Source organism: Nycticebus coucang, chromosome 6 (assembly GCF_027406575.1).
Source record: "Nycticebus coucang isolate mNycCou1 chromosome 6, mNycCou1.pri, whole genome shotgun sequence".
Lineage (NCBI taxonomy): Eukaryota > Metazoa > Chordata > Mammalia > Primates > Lorisidae > Nycticebus > Nycticebus coucang.
In genome coordinates, this window is record NC_069785.1 from 67,829,051 (window position 1) to 67,847,121 (window position 18,071).

General features: G+C 46.3%; 1 protein-coding gene across 3 annotated transcripts in view; it reads right to left on the bottom strand.

Moving 5' to 3' along the window:
• PARP16 (poly(ADP-ribose) polymerase family member 16) overlaps positions 1 to 18,071 on the bottom strand; it is a 24,150-nt gene continuing 6,079 nt past the window's right edge. Inside the window, exons 2-6 of one of the 3 annotated variants that reach the window (XM_053593225.1) lie at positions 10,463 to 10,600; positions 7,739 to 7,945; positions 5,350 to 5,521; positions 3,067 to 3,208; positions 1 to 1,429 (exon numbers count right to left, since the gene is read on the bottom strand). In XM_053593225.1, coding sequence (XP_053449200.1) covers positions 1,294 to 1,429; positions 3,067 to 3,208; positions 5,350 to 5,521; positions 7,739 to 7,945; positions 10,463 to 10,600 — 795 coding nt within the window. In that variant the 3' untranslated portion in view covers positions 1 to 1,293. Of the gene's footprint in view, positions 1,433 to 3,066; positions 3,209 to 5,349; positions 5,522 to 7,738; positions 7,946 to 10,462; positions 10,601 to 18,071 lie in introns of all 3 variants that reach the window. The other 2 variants (XM_053593224.1, XM_053593226.1) reach the window with 2 other exon arrangements.

Here is an 18,071-nt window from a genome sequence, read left to right on the forward strand (position 1 = left end):
ATTAGGAAAATATCTTTATTATTTTTGAAATGTTCTAATATTCAATGTAAAAACCGTGATAGTGGCTTTCCACAACTTTACAAATTATAGAAAAATGATTTTTCCCCTTCTTTATGGAAATCTCACCCCCAAATCATCCAGGGTCCCCATGGCTGGAGCCCAGCAGGAAAAAAGGAGCAGAGAATACAAGTAGGATGCAGCTCTCTGGGTGGCCAAAGGCTTTTCCTACACGATAAGGTCCAGGATGAGTCCCAAAGACCTGCGACTCCTTTGAAGGAGGCTCAACCCGTGCAGATCTATGGCACACCGAGCCAGGCCCCTGTCTCAAAGGCCAGCAGACCACCACAGGCCTGCAGCATGGCACTCATGGCTGGCAGGCCACAGGCAAGGCAGCTTCGTGAGAATGAGAACAGGAGGCGAGCCTACCGCTCAAATCCCTTTCTCTAAAACACAGCCAGGAAAGAGGCTGTGGACATTGGCCAAATAGTGCTCTAGGTTTAGAAATTTCCCCTTTTGCTCAGCTCACAAAGACTAATTTGACAAACAGCTATTAAAAAAAAAAAATCAGAAAACAAACATTTGGTTCCATTTCAGCTGTAATCAGCAGTTGGCAATTTTTTTAGAAAAAGATGACTTGAGTTGCTCATTATTAAATCTGTGTTTTTATCAAGCCCCTGACTCCTTTCTTATCCACAGTTTGTCAGAGAATGAGCAGGAAGTACAGCTGCAGCAAGAGGCTGCTGATTTGAGAAAACTGTTGAAATGTTTTGCACTCACATACAAAAGCTGACGGAATTCAAAAATGACCCCAGTGATTTTTATGAGAAACATGACTGTTCCTCTTGGGTGTCGCAAGTCAAAACAAGGCAACCGCCTAGTGATTTATAGTCCCCACATTTTCCGCCTTCCAGAAGGCATTAGAGAAAGGGCCAAACTCCACCAGGAGCGATTGTAAACACACCACTGACAGCTTGGACACTTTGTTTTTAAATGCAGCAGGACTTTTTCCTTTGGCCCTGGCTGAAAAGCCAACTCCCTAGGACTGGTTAGGAAGGAGCAGATGGGAGGGCTCCCCCGAAACCTAAGTGTGAGGGACCAATGGTCCCTGTTGACTGGAGTGTGGCTGGGAGCATCATCAAAGGCAATCAATACATTTATGGCATACGAAAATTGACTTGTGGTTCCCCCTTCTGTCCCCAGGCTGCACCTGGCTGGACGTGAGGCACAGGAGGTACAGAACAAGTTATCAGAAGGCACATAGTCGAGGTGGCCCCCATACTAGGCTCAGAAAGATTATCTCTTCGCACGATTCCAGAAGTGCTGGAAAGCAGACGAGTTGATGACACTCACTATGAGCAGCAGCAGCAGATACAGGGATATCATGACCGTAAACCAATGGCTAGAAAACCAGGAGAGCTGGCTAGAAGCCCTGCTTAATAGAGAAAAAAGAATGTGTTGGATGAAATAGAAAAACATTTTTTTTTAAGTATATGCAACAAGTCTGGCTCAAAGAAGATGAAATGATGAATTCCATCCTCTGCATGAGCCATGAAATGAAGCTTCGTGCTCCTTTGCTCAAAAAATCTAGGGCTGTTTGCCCTGGCACTGACACACCTTTCAACAGAACATTTTCTAAATGCACAAAGACAGCTATGCAATGAGCTCATTCTGATCTTCCCTTTTATAGCTCCTCTTTTACCTTTTATAACCCATCTTTTCTTAAGCAAGACTTTGGTATCTAGAAGAATGACCAGCTCAAGATATCTGCCCAGATAGTGGCAGGTGGCAGGTCATTCAGCAAAGGTCTTTTCATTTTTAGACACGTATAGGTATGAATTCAAGCTGGGGAAATCCTCTTTGGCCCACTAGGAGATGATCTAAACCATCCAAGTGTGCACTTAACGAAACACTCTAGGAAGGAGGGGGAAAGGAAGAGAAATTTTCTTTTTTTTTTTTTGTAGAGACAGAGTCTCACTTCATGGCCCTCGGTAGAGTGCCGTGGCCTCACACAGCTCACAGCAACCTCCAACTCCTGGGCTTAAGCGATTCTCTTGCCTCAGCCTCCCAAGTAGCTGGGACTACAGGCGCCCGCCACAACGCCCGGCTATTTTTTGGTTGCAGTTTGGCCGGGGCCGGGTTTGAACCCGCCACCCTCGGTATATGGGGCCGGCACCCTACCGACTGAGCCACAGGCGCCACCCCAGGAAGAGAAATTTTCAAGCAGAAAAAAAATGACTTTAAACCAAAGGATAATGTGCCCCAGACTAAGGAACTCCATATAGACTTCTCAAGTTGGGGTGGGCCATGGGGGTGGGGATTTTACTGGTTTACAAAATCTAGAAGTGTGTAAACCATGGTGTGTACAAGCCAGAGTGGCAATTATTAAAAGTGGGCCCTTTTCATGTCATACCTGCTCACCTGCTGCTCATCCCCATGGGTTCCAACAACGCAACAAGATCTCAGAATGACCCCAACCCTGGGGAAGCCTATGCATAGACCGCTGAGAGGGGCAGGTGGTTGTTGCAAAGCCACCCTGGAAAGTAACTGAGCTGGGTGGCACATAGCCCCAGCCAGTGTCCAGTCACTGCCCTACCTCTCCACTTAACCTCATCTGTGGGTTTCAGATAATCACAGGCCTGATGGCTAAGGGGCTACACTGTCTGGGGCAGCCAATGTGGCTTCCATCAGTCCCTCATGTTATTTCTCTTTACAAATCTGTCTTTTCACTGGAATATCTGAGGTCAGATGATTAAGTTCACAGACTCAGCTAGAAAAAGGCTCTGATTGCCATTCCAAAAAGAGAGTTCCAAAATTACTTTGAAGGGTGGACTAGGTGCTGGCGGGGATGCACAGCTTCCCCAGGGGAGTTCTTCAAAGGTGACCATAATGATATTCGCCAGTGAAGTAGGAAGCACTTTTTCTAGGATAAGTTCACGAATTTAACTGTCAGACCTCTTCAGGTAAGGACCATGTCTTCTCCGATTCTATTCCTGACCCCTCGCCACGTGCAGCAGAGATCTGAGGCTGCTTGTTCTCCGGACCTCACGCAGGGAATGACCCTCTTACCTCTTGGGCTGCTTCTGCGAATACACCAGCAGGTACTTCACTCGCAGGAGCTGGTTATTGGTGACCACAAAGTACTTTGGAGGGATGTCCCCCCCTTCACTATGTTTAATTCTCGCTCTTCTGCGATCTATCTCCTTGGAATCTGAATAAGGAGAGTAAAGCACACCTTTACTGGGGGAATACAATAACTAAAGACGCAAATCATAAAGAGAAATGAGTCCAGCTCTTGGTCATGAGGGCAGCAGAGGAATGGGCCTGTGTGCACAGGAAGCAGTAAAAACAGCAGAGTCCAGCAGACTGGGAGGCAGACAGGAGTAGGAAAAAAGGAATAGCAAAATGCAAAGGATACAGGAATTAAAAATAGAACAAAACTCAACTGAGTGGGAAAAGCAGAGGGAAGAAGTAAACTGACAACTGTAACAAAAAACTCTGGGACTGGGAACAGAAACGGGACTTGATCTGAAATAAATAGGCATTTTAAACAAACGCTTTTGGGTTTGAGCTTCTTTGAACACTTATCTTCTACCCTTAGTACCAAGATCCGTTTATAAAAAAACAACAAAAAAACGCTTTTCTTTTAATAACATGAAAAAAGCTCCACCAAAAGCAAAACAAAAAGGGAGGCTGCAAGGTTTTGTTTTGATGTTTAATGTCACAGTTTACAAACTTTCTAAAAATTGTAAGTACAAATATCCATGCCATCTGGCGTGAGAAGGTGGTGTCAGGCCTGGACCTATTCTCAGATTCCAGTTGTTTTACATTAGAAACCAGAACAATCAGTTTTTGAATTCTTTTTTTCTCGATAGAACCAACAAGCCAATTCTGGAGACTGGAATGACAGTCTGTGTTCTCTAATGCCTCTGAGGTGGCAGCACCATGGAGGAACAAGGCAAAAAGTGTCAGGGACACATCAGGGCTGTGGGATGAGATGCAGCTAGTCACTGCTCTCTGGAGAGCCCAGGATGTATTCCCTATAGCCCCAGCTGCTCCTCTGTGGGCTCCAGCATGTCCCAGACTAGATCAGAGGGTCTGAACCTAGTCCTGAGCTTCAGTTCAGCAAAAAAAAAAATTTTTTTTTGAGACAGAGTCTCACTATGTCACCCTCGGTAGAGTGCCTGGCATCACAGCTCACAGCACCTCAAACTCTTGGGCTTAAGCGATTCTCTTGCCTCAGCCTCCCAAGGGGCTGGGACTACAGGCGCCCGCAACAACGCCCGGCTATTTTCTTGGTCGTAGTTGTCATTGTTGTTTTGGCAAGCCCAGGCCAGGTTCGAACCCGGCAGCTCTGGTGTGTGGCTGGTGCCTTAGCTGCTGAGCTACAGACGTCAAGTCCAGTTTAGCAAATATTACCGAATGTCGGGTCCTCAAACTTTTTAAACAGGGGGCCAGTTCACTCTTCCTCAGACCATTGGAGGGCCGGACTATAGTTTAAAAAAAAAAAACTATGAACAAATTCCTATGCACACTGCACATATCTTATTTTGAAGTAAAAAAACAAAACGGGAACAAATACAATCACACCACCTCATGTGGCCCGCGGGCCGTGGTTTGAGGACCCCTGTGTATATACCAGGCTCTCTGTTGACACAAGATGGCTTAAGAATGAATAAGACCTCACTCTTACCTTCAGGGAGCCCATGCCCTGGCCTTACCATTATTTCTTTCTTTCTTTTTTTTCTTTGGGACAGAGCCTCAAGCTGTCGCCCTGGGTAGAGTGCTGTGGCATAACAGCTCACAGCAACCTCCAACTCCTGAGCTTAAGCGATTCTCCTGCCTCAGCCTCCCAAGTAGCTGGGACCACAAGCGCCCGCCACAACACCTGGCTATTTTTTGGTTGTAGCCGTCACTGTTGTTTGGTGGGCCCAGGCTGGATTCAAACCTGCCAGTTCAGGTGTATGTGGCTGGCGCCTTAGCCCCTTGAGCCACAGGCACCAAGCCCATTATTCCTTTTTTAAGTCTAACCTTGCCTCCACCCCTACGCTTTCCCCCCGACCATCTGGATCCACCAAAATTGCTCCTTCCCTTCAGCTGCCCCTGTGGATCTCATCAGTCCCTCACCTGGCACCCACTACCTACTACCTTGTGGTAAGTGATCTTTTCCATTACTTGTTCAACCCCTAATAAGACTGCTCACATCTTTAAGGTAGGCCCCTACATTGCTCGAGACCCAGCCCATTGGTGGCATGCACTGGGTGCTCCACCCAACAGCCAGGCCAACAAAAAGCCTGTATACCCTACACTGGACCTGTAGCCCAGGTCTGGGCCAAGCACACACTCACTCACCCTTCTTCTTGGTTTGGCACTTGACATCTGGATGGTCAATGACCTCACACACGGCCACGCAGCTGAGGATAGGGCCAAGGAGGCTGTGCTGCCACCCGTGGCCATGGGGACTGTAAATGAGGGCAAGGCTCAAGTCACTGGTGAGGTAGGTCCCCTCTCCAAACAAGGATGTCTGCAATGGCAGAGCCCAACAGAAAAGAAACACAGATGGGTGAACATGGAGTTGGTGCAGCAAGACAATGCAGGTTGTTCAACAGAGTCACAACAAACACAAAACTTTCAAGCCCCCTTTATTCCCAGAAAGACATAGGGTCAAATAATCCTGTGACGTCATCATAGGATTATTACTAAACACATTCCTACCTGACAACAGTTTAACTGGTGAATGGTCATCTAGCCTGGCAAACCAGCAGTTCCTTGTGGTCAAGGTTAAAATGAAAACAACATAGATATAAGAGCCCAAACAGACCTCGGTTTGAATGCTCCAACAAGCTGGCAAGCCACATAAACTCTCTGTGTCTCAGTTTCTATCTATTTATAAAAGAGTGTTAGAAGCACCTCCTTCATACGGCTGGGGGGGGGGGGTGATTAAATGAGGTAAACCCCAGCTCGTGGGTACTCCATCACAGGTTATGCTGCAGTGTATACAGTAATTCCTGCTATGCAACTGCATTATTCATGGTTACACTGATGGGCTTGTCAAGGCAAAGTCACACCCTCATACAGGGAGGGGTTCTCACCTAAGGGAGGAAGTACTCTAAGTCATTACTTTGAAAAGAAATGAGTCTCCACTGCATGCAGTGGCTCATGCCTGTAATCTTAGCTCTGCAGGGAGGCCAAAGCAGGACGATCACTTGAGCTTAGGAGTTCAAGACCAGGCTAAGCAAGAGCAAGACCCCTGCCTCTACTAAAAATAGAAAAACTAGTGCTGGGTATTGTGCTAGGTGCCTGTAGTCCCAGCTACTTGGGAGCCTGAGGCAAGAGCCCAAGAACGTGAGGTTGCTGTGAGCTATGACACCATAGCACTCTACATAACACAGGGTGACAGAGTCAGACTCTGCCTCAGAAAAAAAAAAAAAAAAAGAGAAGTGCAACCTATAAGCAACTTCTTCAGGCTGGCTCTAGTGTAAAGCAGAAGACCCCTGGGTTCCAGTAGCCTGGTCATAATAGTAAGCTGAGAGCCAGTATGAACTGAGTGCCAGTGTAAACAAGCCCATCATTCTCAACAAAACCCAACGGCACTAATCAGGTGCAGGAGGGCTGGGAAATTTCTCCAGCCTCAGAGTTGCAGCAGCCGCAGCGGAGCTCAGGGCTCACGGAGCCAGCCCCTCACAGATAAGGCAGATGCTGCATGATGAGGGAAAGGCCTGCAGCTCCCTGGCGACCCCGGGTGACCTCTCCATTGGCCTGTAAAACCAACTACTCCTTCCTTGGTACTTTGTACATGAAGAACACTTTGTATACATGAACTGTTTCAATCTTCTCACATATCAGAAGGAAGGTAATGGTCCTATGTTACAGATGGGAAAACTGAGGGTCAGAGAGTTTAATTTGCCCAGGGCCACAGGGCTGCTAAGTATTTCTAGGTCCAGGACCTGTCTGTAAACTTCCTCCTATACCTCAGTCAGGGGCAAAATAAACACCAGCAGAGAAGGGGTAGCTGACACTGTTTTAACTCCTAAAAATGCTAAAAAAGCAACTTAGGGAGGGCGGGAAAGGCCCTGTCCTTGATGCATCCTGGCACAGCCCTCAATTTTTCTAATAGCTAACTCCACTGGAGTGTCCCGTAAGAAGTGCTTCTTAAACTTCAATGTGCATATGTTCACCTGAGGACCTTGTGAAAGTGTGAATTTGCATCAGGTGGTGTGGGGCAGGCCTGAGAGTCCACATTTCCATCAGCTCCCAGGTGATGTGAACATTGCTGGCCCAGTGGATACACTAAGGAGCTGGGGCTGTCCACATAGCGGGATCTCTTGGAGAGCCTTCAAAGCAATTGATATTTGGGCTCTACTCACAGAGATTCTGATTTACTGGCCTGGGATGCAGCTAGGCATTTTGTTTTTTTTTTTCTTTTTCCAGTTACAAGGGGTGATGATGTAGGCATATGGGATTTTTAAAAGCTCCCCAAATGGTTCTAAATGTGTGGCCAAGGTTGGGAACCATCCTTAAGTCAATGCTTCTTGAACTATATAATCAGGATAAGAATCACCTGGAAATCTTGTTAAAAGGCAGGTCTGATTTATTCACAGGTTCCCACACTTAGAGTGGCAAGGCCTTAGTAAACCTACCACCCCCACTCCGCACCAGCCAACTCCTCAGGGATCTCAGGCCCCCACCCCTCTCACTCCCCAAACCCTCACCCTTGTTAGCAGGGTGCCCTGGGCCCCACCTTGTTCAGGTGGCAGTGCAGCCCGTTGTGGATGATGGAATGGAAGTTTTCCAGGCGGCTGCCATGGAAGGCATAGATAAGGTCTCGTTCTCCTTTGGTCTCATAAAATTTAGTGTTGGCTGGGTCGAAGTACTCAACTTCAAACAGGAAGTCCGGCGTGGGAACAGATGTGTGAGGAGCACCAGTCAGCTTTTGGATCTTTTCAAACTTGAAAAAGAAAGGAGCTGAAATTTTATTTGGGAAGCTAGTAAAATGCACTGTAAAAATGGCTTCTTAAAGCCTAGGTCAGGTTTGACTCCCATAGGCTCTGCTCATGAGAATAACAAATTTCATGAGAATACAAACATTAATAAGCAAACTCAAAAGGCTCAAGACTGCTTTTCTCCCTACAGTAGGCTGAGAAGCATAAATTGCTCCTTCTAACTGGAGATCACTTCTGATCTTGACACTTTCACATCTGTTTCCTATATCCTACATTTACAACAGTCTCATGAAGGAGAAAGGTTGGATAAATTGCAAAAAATAGTCAAAAAATTTTCCTTCCTTCCCTGTCCATATATCCCTCTGCAATGATTTTGCAAATGGGATTCTACCTAGATTCCATCAAGAGATGGAACCTATTTCTCCACCCCTTGGATATGTACTTGGCCACGTGACTTCCTTTGGCTACTGGGACAAAAGCGTACATATGGCAAACAGAGACATTTTTTTCTTTTTTTTTTTTTTCTGGCCAGGGCTGGGTTTAAACCCGCCACCTCCAGTATATGGGGCCAGCACCCTACCCCTTTGAGCCACAGGCACCATGGCAAATAGAGACTTGAAAGGGGCTTGACCTTCCTTGTTTGCTGTTGAGAGCCCTTCACCCTTGACCTGGGCTGGCCGCCTCTAGGATGAGAGCCTCACAGACAAAGGACTCAGCCATGGTGGTCACCCCAGCTGAAGATCCAGAAGTGTGAGAAAAGTGAAGCTAACCGAGCTCATCCAAGTCAGCCAAGCCCCAACCAACCCACAGAATCAGGAAAAGCAATCAACGTTTGTCACTGTAAGACACTACATTTTATGGGTGGTTTGTTATTCGGCAAAAGCTAACTGATACAGAAGAGTAAACGTCTTCTCCAAGAACAATACTCTTCAGGGCAGAGACTACATCATCCCAGTGGTTTTCAAACAGTAGGTGATATGGTTTGGGTATGTGTGCCCTCCAAATTTCATGTTGAAACTTCATCTCCAATATTAGAAGTGGGGCCTAGTGGGAAGTGTTTGGGTCATGGGGGCAGATTCCTCATGAGTGGGTTGGTGCCCTTCCCATGATAATGAGTGAGTTCTGTGAGTTCTGACTCTTAGTTCACAGTTGAGAGCTGGTTCATTAAACGAGACAGGCACCCTTCCTTTTCCTTCTTGCTCCCCCCTCACCATGTGACACACCTACTCCCCCTTTGCCTTCTGTCGTGAGTGGAGGCATGCTTCCTGTACAGCCTGCAGAACCATGCGCCAAATAAACCTCTTGTTTTTTCTTTATAAATTATCCGACCTCAGCTATTCCTTTATAGAAACACAAAATGAACCAAAGACAATAAATCACAAACCAAAGCCAGTCTCTGGCAGTTTTCTCTCATTAGGATTAAATGAGAAAAATAAGGGCAATGTAACAGATATACAGCAGAACCTCTGTTAAGTCGACGATCCAAGGGACTTAAACTGGTTAACATACAGAGAGGGGTCAACATAAGGAACTAGGCCTACTGTACTGATAGATACATGTGGCCATGTCCAGTCTATAAAAACTAGGTCAACTTAGGGAGGTAGTAAGCTATGGAGGTTCTACTGTATTTATATTGATAGACAGTTGTCATGATCCTTTCCTCAGAAGAAATGTTCCTTATTCTGAGGTTAAGACCATCCTCTTTTTTTAGCATTAAAATATCCTCTTATAAAATAGGATAACAGTAAAATACAAAATAAAAATAAAAAATAGTTAACAAAAGCAAACCTAAAATATAATCTAGGAGTTAGCAGCCCACATTCTATTACAGCCCCAGTTTGAGGTAACTACCTTGTTTCCCTGAAAATAAGACCTACTTACAGGAAAGATAAGACGTCCCCTGAAAATAAGACCTAGCGCATCTTTGGGAGCACACCTTAAAATAAGACACTGTCTTATTTTCGGGGAAACAGGGTATTAATATTCTCAATTTACTAAAAAGGAGACCCAAACTGATGGAAACGGGATTTGAACCCAGAGCACAAGGTTTTTACCAGTACTTTGGGCTCTGCCCCTCTGTTTCCTGACAACTAGATTAGGCCATTGTTTCTTATGGTGTGGTCACAGTCAACTTTATCAGAATTACCTGCAGTACTTGCTAAATAAAGTGATACTTAACATTTACCAAGTCCTTAGGAATTATTCTAAGTATAAAAAGTCTCTCAGTTCTCACAGCCAGTTCCACAATGGAAGTACACTATTATTATCCCCATTTTACAGATGAGTTACTGAACTATATCCAATAAGCAATCAAGGGTACATAATAAGAAGCAGTAGTCAAGTTCCTGGGTCCAACTCGACATACAGAATCAGAATCTCTGAGGGTGAATTCCAGGAATCTCCATTTTCAACAAGCAGCCCAGGTCATTTTGATACACAGGGAAGTCTCAGAGCCATTGTTTAAGCACTGTCCCAGAGCCCTACAATCTAGGAATCTGCGATCCTACACACCAAAGCCTCACCTCTGACTTCCCTGCACTGTGGATTGTCAGGACCTTTGAGGATAAAATCCAGCTCACCAAGTCCCAGGCCCATTTGTCTTTCTCTCCGGAGGACTGAAGAAGGTCTTTCAGGTTAGGTAACTTGCTGGCATCTGCAAGCTGAAGTGAGGGAAAAGCCTCCATTAGCCAAGATCCTAGGAAAAAATGATGATCAGGGGCCCTCTAGCGGTAAGGCAGGCAACTTCCACCACTTCCAAGTCTCAAGGAACTTCCTGAGGGGAGAAATTCACAGGTCTACAATCTCCCTCTAGAAGCTCTAAATTCAGAAAAGTGGTTTTTTCATTTTTTTTAGAGACAGAGTCTCACTTTATCGCCTTTGGTACAGTGCCGTGGCATCACAGCTCACAGCAATCTACAGCTCTTGGGCTTAGGCGATTCTCTTGCCTCAGCCTCCCGAGTAGCTGGACTACAGGCACCTGCCACAATGCCCAGCTATTTTTTTTGTTGCAGTTTGGTCGAGGCCGGGTTCTAACCCGCCACTCTCAGTATATGGGGCCGGTGGCGTACTCACTGAGCCACAGGTGCTGCCCTTTTTTTCCTTTCTTTCTTTTTTAACTCTTTTGGTATCAAATTTGACCTGAGCTGATGAGAAGTTTGCTTAGTCTTCATTTATCCCACTTCCTGTTACAATTGATGCATTTTGCTGCAGGAATAATTAGCAAGCCTGAGGATGGGACGCCACCCCACTAGACATGTTGCTGAGGATATGATCGATGTGAAGGGTTATATTACACTGCCTTTTCCCTTCTGCACAAGAATCAGTTAACTTCTGTTAACCTGTTCCACCAAAGACCTGATATAAAGATAGTATGACAATTACACAAATAACCAGGCAACACTGCTTAAAATGACTCAGAATGGTATACCACATCAGACTGGGAAGAACCACAAGCTGGGAATATACTGCTTTGGGTTTCCCTGAGTGTGGTGTTTTGTGGGGACCCAGACAGCTATGTACATGACATTCTTTTTTTTTTTTTTTTTTGTAGAGACAGAGTCTCACTGTACCGCCCTTGGGTAGAGTGCCGTGGCATCACACGGCTCACAGCAACCTCTAACTCTCGGGCTTACGCGATTCTCTTACCTCAGCCTCCCGAGCAGCTGGGACTACAGGCGCGCGCCACAACACCCGGCTATTTTTCTGTTGCAGTTTGGCAGAGGCTGGGTCCAAACCCGCCACCCTCGGCATATGGGGCCGGCGCCCTACTCACTGAGCCACAGGCGCGGCCCGTATATTACATTCTTATGAGACTAGCCTCCAAGGAAAATGAGGCTTCACTTAGGCCAGAGCAATCCCTGCAGCCACCCAATGTGGGCCTCATCTCTTTGCCCCTGAGCTGTCATTTTGGGGGGCAAAGAGTAGCTCTTGGACCTCTATATGAACTTCTGTAAGGACTTTCTCAGAAACAAAACACCTGATGCTACCTACCTTGCTGCAAGCTATGACCCATCCTAGAACCTTCTGATTTAGGCTGATGTCCCTGTGGCCTGTGATAGGCAGCACATTATTAACATTCTAAAATCAGAAAGAATCTGAACCCCAAAACTTATTTGGTGACAGGATTTCTGATAAGGGTCATTGGACTAACAGACAGTGACAAGGACTGTAGCTTTTGCTCAGAAATTATGGCTGACCTCTCCAGCATGGCATTTAAGACCTCTAGCTGAATCTCAACCCCTTACCCTCCCCTCCACTACAGATGGGTAGTGTCCAAGAACATTCCTCATTCTAAGCTTCCACTCACTCAGTTGCCTGAAACACCCCTTCGCTCACCTCTACAACCCAGGGACCCCTGACCCAAGAGAGACTACTCTCTCCTCTAACCCCCAACCCCCTTAGATTCAATACTCTCCTCAGTATAGCCAGACTTCTGGAGGTCAAGGACTGTCTTGTATGTGTTTGTTTGTTTGTTTGAGACAGAGTCTTGCTCTATCACTCAGGCTGGAGTGCCATGGCATCAGCCTAGCTCAAACTCTTGGGCTCAAGCAATCCTCCTGCCTCAGCCTCCAGAGTAGCTGAGACTATAGGCGCCCACACAATGCCCAGCTAATTTTTCAATTATTTTTTTTCTCTTTTTTCCAGACAGAGTCTCAAGCTGTCACCCTGGGTAGAGTGCAATGGTATAACAGCTCACACCAACCTTAAGCGATTCTCTTGCCTCAGCCTCCCAAGTAGCTGGGACTACAGGCGCTCACCACAACGCCCGGCCTTTTTTGGTTGTAGTGTCATTATTGTTTGGCAGGCCCAGGCCGGATTCGAACCTGCCATCTCCGGTGTATGTGGCTGGTGCCCTAGCCCTTGAGCTACAGGTGCCAAGCCTAATTTTTCAGCTTTTTAGATATAGGGTCTCACTCTTGCTCAGGCTGGTCTCAAACTCCTGAGCTCAAGTGATCCACCCGCCTCAGCCTCCCAGAGTGCTAGGATTACAGGCATAAGCCACTGCGCCCAGCCCTACTCAGGGAACATTTACTGAGCATCTACCCTATACCATGCCCTGTGCTTGGAAGAGGGGAATTAAAAAGGCTTTTTAAAGGTCCCCCAGGGTGGTGCCTGTGGCTTAGTGAGTAGGGCGTCGGCCCCATAACTGAGGGTGGTAGGTTTGAACCCGGCCCCGGCCAAAGTGCAACAAAAAAATAGCCGGGCATTGTGGTGAATGCCTGTAGTCCCAGCTACTCAGGAGGCTGAGGCAAGAGAATCGCCTGAGCTCCCCTATGGGACTAGTCCTCTTACAGGCCTTCCCACTGCATCTGCCAGACAAGGTTCCTACCACATCTGCCCTCCCTACCACCCCCCCAATCAGCCCATACTCTTTAACCCTGCAACTGACCTCCTTTATGTGCTCCTTTATGTCCCATTTCACTTTCCACATTATTCTTAAAAATAAATCTGCTCCAACAAGTTAATAGGATTCCTCCTCTTTTGACTTAAACCTGTCTGCATTTTAGCAGGACCTTTGGGGGATCAGGCACACAAGTAGGGTTGCCATTTAAAATACAGTCCACTTAGTCAAATTTGAATTGCAGACAAACAAAATATTTTTTAGTATAAATATATCCATGCAATATTTCGGGCATACTTATACTAAAAAAAAAAAGTATTGGTTACTCATTTGAAACTCAAATCTAACTAGGTGGGCTATATTTTTATTTGCTAAATCTGGCAACCCTAGCCTAAGGCCCCTGGGGATCTGGTCTGGCTTTCCGTCTAACTCCTGCCACTAACTCCCTCCCTACCCCCAGTGTTATTCTTCAAGTGATTTACGTCTTTCCTCCTCTGTGCTACTGCAGCTGCCCGGCATGACACGCCACTCAGTCTGCAAGGTGAGCCTAAAGTTACCTCCTCCATGAAGCCTTCTCTGACCATCCACAATCTCTGTGCTTAACAATTATGTTTTATCTCGGTTGCTCACGCCTATAATCCTAGTACTCTGGGAGGCCGAGGCGGGTGGACTGCCTAAGTTCATAGGTTTGAGAGCAGCCTAGGCAAGAGCGAGACCCCATCTCTAAAAATAGCTGGCATTGTGGCAGGCACCGGTAGTCCCTGCTATTAGGGCTGAGGCAAGAGAATCACTTGAGCCCAGGAGTTTGAGGCTGCTGTGAGCTATGATACCTTAGTACTCTACAGAGGGCAAAAAAGTGAGACTATTTTTCAAAAAAAAAAAAAGTTATGTTTTATGTTCAGCAAGTATGGCAGAGTCCCATGTTGGTACCTGACCCTTTGGAGCCACCTCAGATCTGGTTGGGACAGACACTCTATGAGCCCAGCAGCCAGCCTGGCACCTGACATAAGGTTCAGAACAAGATACTAACAGTTAATATTTGAGCCCTTACTAGGTGCCAGCCACTGGACTAAATGCTCAACACATGCTCATTTTATTCTCACAACAATCTAATTTGAAGAGAAGGAAACTGAGGTTTGCAGATGTTGAGCACCTTGCCAGGGTCACATAGCTATTCAGTGGCAAGGCAGGGATATGAAGCCTGGCGGCTTAACTCCAGAGTCCATATTTCTGTCATGCCCTTCTACCAAATGAACGGACAAACTTCGTCATGGACTGAATACTTTAGCCCAAAGGAGCAATTCCAGCAGAACTTCAAGAGGCTGGTTAATAGGCTTAATCGGGTGTACTCTTGGAATCTGCCCTTCCCCCCAAATAATACAACTGTGACAGCTACTGGCCATGTCTGAGCCCTGCAGGGAGTGGCTGGGGGAAGGGGAAGGCTCCTGCCTATAATCTCAGCTAGCGCTTTGAGAAGCCAAGGTACAAAGCATCACTTAAGGCCAGTAGTGGTACACATCTGTAGTTTCTGCTACTCAGGAGGCTGAGGCAGGAGGATTGGTTGAGCCCAGGAATTTGAGGTTGCTGTGAGCTAGGATGACACCACTGGTAGGGAGAAAGATGTATATAATATATAGCATGGAGCAGGGCAGGAGACAGAAACTCTCCATCTAGACAAGAGTTCTGAGCCATAGTTCGTGATAACAGAAGGCATTTACCAACAACTTGATTGAGGAGGGTAAGTATTCAGGAGGAAGGCAGGCATTTCTGGGCACTGGGAGAGGAGGCAGAGGGAAAGGTCCATGGCATAGGTAGGATGGGAATGGATATGGAGTGATGGCAGGATCTGAGAGGCAGAGCAGAGAACAGTCAGGAAGGGAAAGAGGACAGATAGGCAGTGAAGTGAGCAGTGCGTGTCCCAAAAAGTGGCTCTTTGGCTCAAATGCCCTCTGGGTCCAGAGAGGTGAAGAAAATGAGTTAAGAAGGGAGTCCAGGAAAGAGTGGGGAGGGCTGTGTTGAACTGGAGACTCTAGTCTTGGCCTCAAAAAAGGCCCAGTGAATCCCCAGCTCCAGGTGGTTCCTGCCTAAGAGCAACCTCCATCAAGGCTGGTGCCTCACGGTTTTTTTTTTTTTTTTCTTTTTTTGTGGGGGCGTGGGGGGTAGTTTTGCTTGAAAAAGAAAACAGCAAGCTGTCTTTTTAAAAAATTCATGATTTCTAAAAAGGCCACTTCTAGAAAGTGCCTTGTTTAAGCCCCACTCTGCTTGCTTCACCCCCAGCCCCCATCCTTACATTACTCAGGGATTTTATTTATTTATTTATTTTTTGATGCTCTGTTACCCTGGCTAGAGTGCAATAGCATCACCATAACTCACTGCAGCCTCTACTAAGGAGAATTTGGAAGGATACAGTCAGAGAGATTGCAGGGGAGTCTGGGAGGCCCTGAGTGGCAGGCAGAGCTGAGAGAGCCTGGGGTTGGAGAAGGGAAGTCTCTTAAGAAAGAGGCCATTTGAGTGATAGCCTTGCAGAGGAGAGGACCAATGAGCTAAGAGGAGGTAACTCAACCTCCTGGGAGCAGGAAGTAATAGGGCAGCCTGGGAGACACTTTGCAACCACTCAGGTCACAAGCTCCTGGAGAGGAGGTGGCCCAGGAATCTTGTTTGCAGATGTTGTCACAGATGATTCTTATCACCAGGAAAAGTTAGAGACACTCAGGTTTGTAATGTTAGGCAACAATGTCCTGGAAGGGTGTGGTAAAAGGAAAGAATAAACACCTGAAAAATATACTTGTTTAACAAAGTGCTAGCACTCATAGCTACTAGATGTGGGTGAAGGGGCTAGGAAGGAAATGAACCAAAGGTCCATCCAAAGTCACTGGCTTCTGGGACCAGATTGACACCTGGAATACTGAGGTGGATGGAGGTGGGCTGCCAAGATGAAGGCTGAAGAGGTGGACACCACAACTATGTGCAGGTACGCTCTGCTTTGCACAAACCTAACATGAGAGTCCATATTTGCTAAAACTGATTGGGGGACAGAGTGAGAATCATCAAGGGACCTTTTTTTTTTTTTGAGACAGAGTCTATGTCGTCCTCGGTAGAGTGCAGTGACATCACAGCTCACAGCAACCTCAAACTCCTGGGCTCCAGCAATTCTCTTGCCTCAGCTTCCCAAGTAGCTGGGACTACAGGTGCCCACCACAATACCCAGCTATTTTTTGTTGTAGTTGTCACTATTATTTAGCTGGCCCAGGCTGGACCAAACCCGCCAGCCTCAGTGTATATGGCTAATGCTATAACCACTGTGCTACAGGCACTGAGCACCAGAGTCTCAAGCTGTTGCCCTGGGTAGAGTGCCATGGTGTCATAGCTCACAGAAACCTCCTAATTCTTGGGCTCAAATGATCTTCTTGCCTCAGTTTTTCTATTTTTAGTAGAGACAGGGTCTCAGTTTTGCTCAGGCTGGTCTCAAACTCCTAAATCATGCTATCCACCTGCCTCAGCCACCCAGAGTGCTAGGATTACAGGTATGAGCCACCTCTCCCGACAAGGGACCCTTTAAAGCAGTGTTTCTCCATATTGGCATCAACTGGGAGCAGAAGAGAGGTGTGCCATTAGCTGATGACACAGGGACAATAACAGAACCCACAACAATGAATTGTCAGAAAGATTGCATGAGTCACATGTACAAACAGCTCAGGACAGTGCCAGGCAAGTAGGAAGGGCTGTTAAAATGGTACTATATTATTATTACCAATCAAATGCCCCTCTCTACTACTCACCACTCTGCTGAGGAAAGGCCTGCAGTTCTGGGATGGTTGGAGGAAAGGAAGGAGGTGATTGGTACTGGAAAGATGGATCCTACCCCTCCACCCTCCCTATCCCCAACCCATAGACTGAGATATCTTTCTAGCCACACACCTTCATACCAACAGTCACATCTTATTACACACATCTATGTCTACATCCGTATCTTTTCAGAGCTGTGTACATTTTTACCCCCTCTTCAGATGCTATCTTTGAGAGTAGCAGAGAAATAAAAGAGTAATCTCAGGAAGTGAGATTCTTACCTTGAGATAGCAAGTTTAGACCTAACTGGGCAGACCAAACCTAATTGTTATCACTTCCTTACTCCCCAGCATTTAGGCGCTCATGAAAGTGATCAAATCAATTAACAGGAAAATAAAAAAAAGCTACATGTTCTTTGCAAACAAACAAAAAAATCCCAATGCCCAGGTTTCACCTCAAGCCAATTATTTAAGGTATCAGAATTTCTAAAGACAGGGCCCAGAAATCAGTATTTTTTAACGCTTCCCAGGTAATTTCAATCCCAGCCAAAGTTGAGACTGGTGAAGAATGACCTTCTCCTGTAAATGTCAATATCCAATTTCCAGTCTGGAAATAAGCATCAAAGCATTCCTTAGAAAGGTTTGTTAGCCTTTGAACCAGTAATTTGACCTCTCAGAATTTACCTCAAGAAATTAACGAGAGAGTCAAACAATGATCAGTACAGAAGGATGTTTGTCACATTATAAGAGCAAATAAATAAATTGTGAAGGAACTCAGAGAAAGGCCTCCTGACTGCTAGGGGGTTGAGGTACAGAATACAGTCAGGTTTCATTGCATCTTAAAGGATAAGGGTGAGTTTGCCTAGATAAAGAAAGGGGTGACATCGGGAGAGAGGCTCTAATACATGTTTTAAACCAGACACAAGATGACAGTACAAGCCAGATACCAGAAAGAAGAGTGGGGGAAAAAACTAGGAAGGATCTTCCCTCCTCCAGGACCAGGAG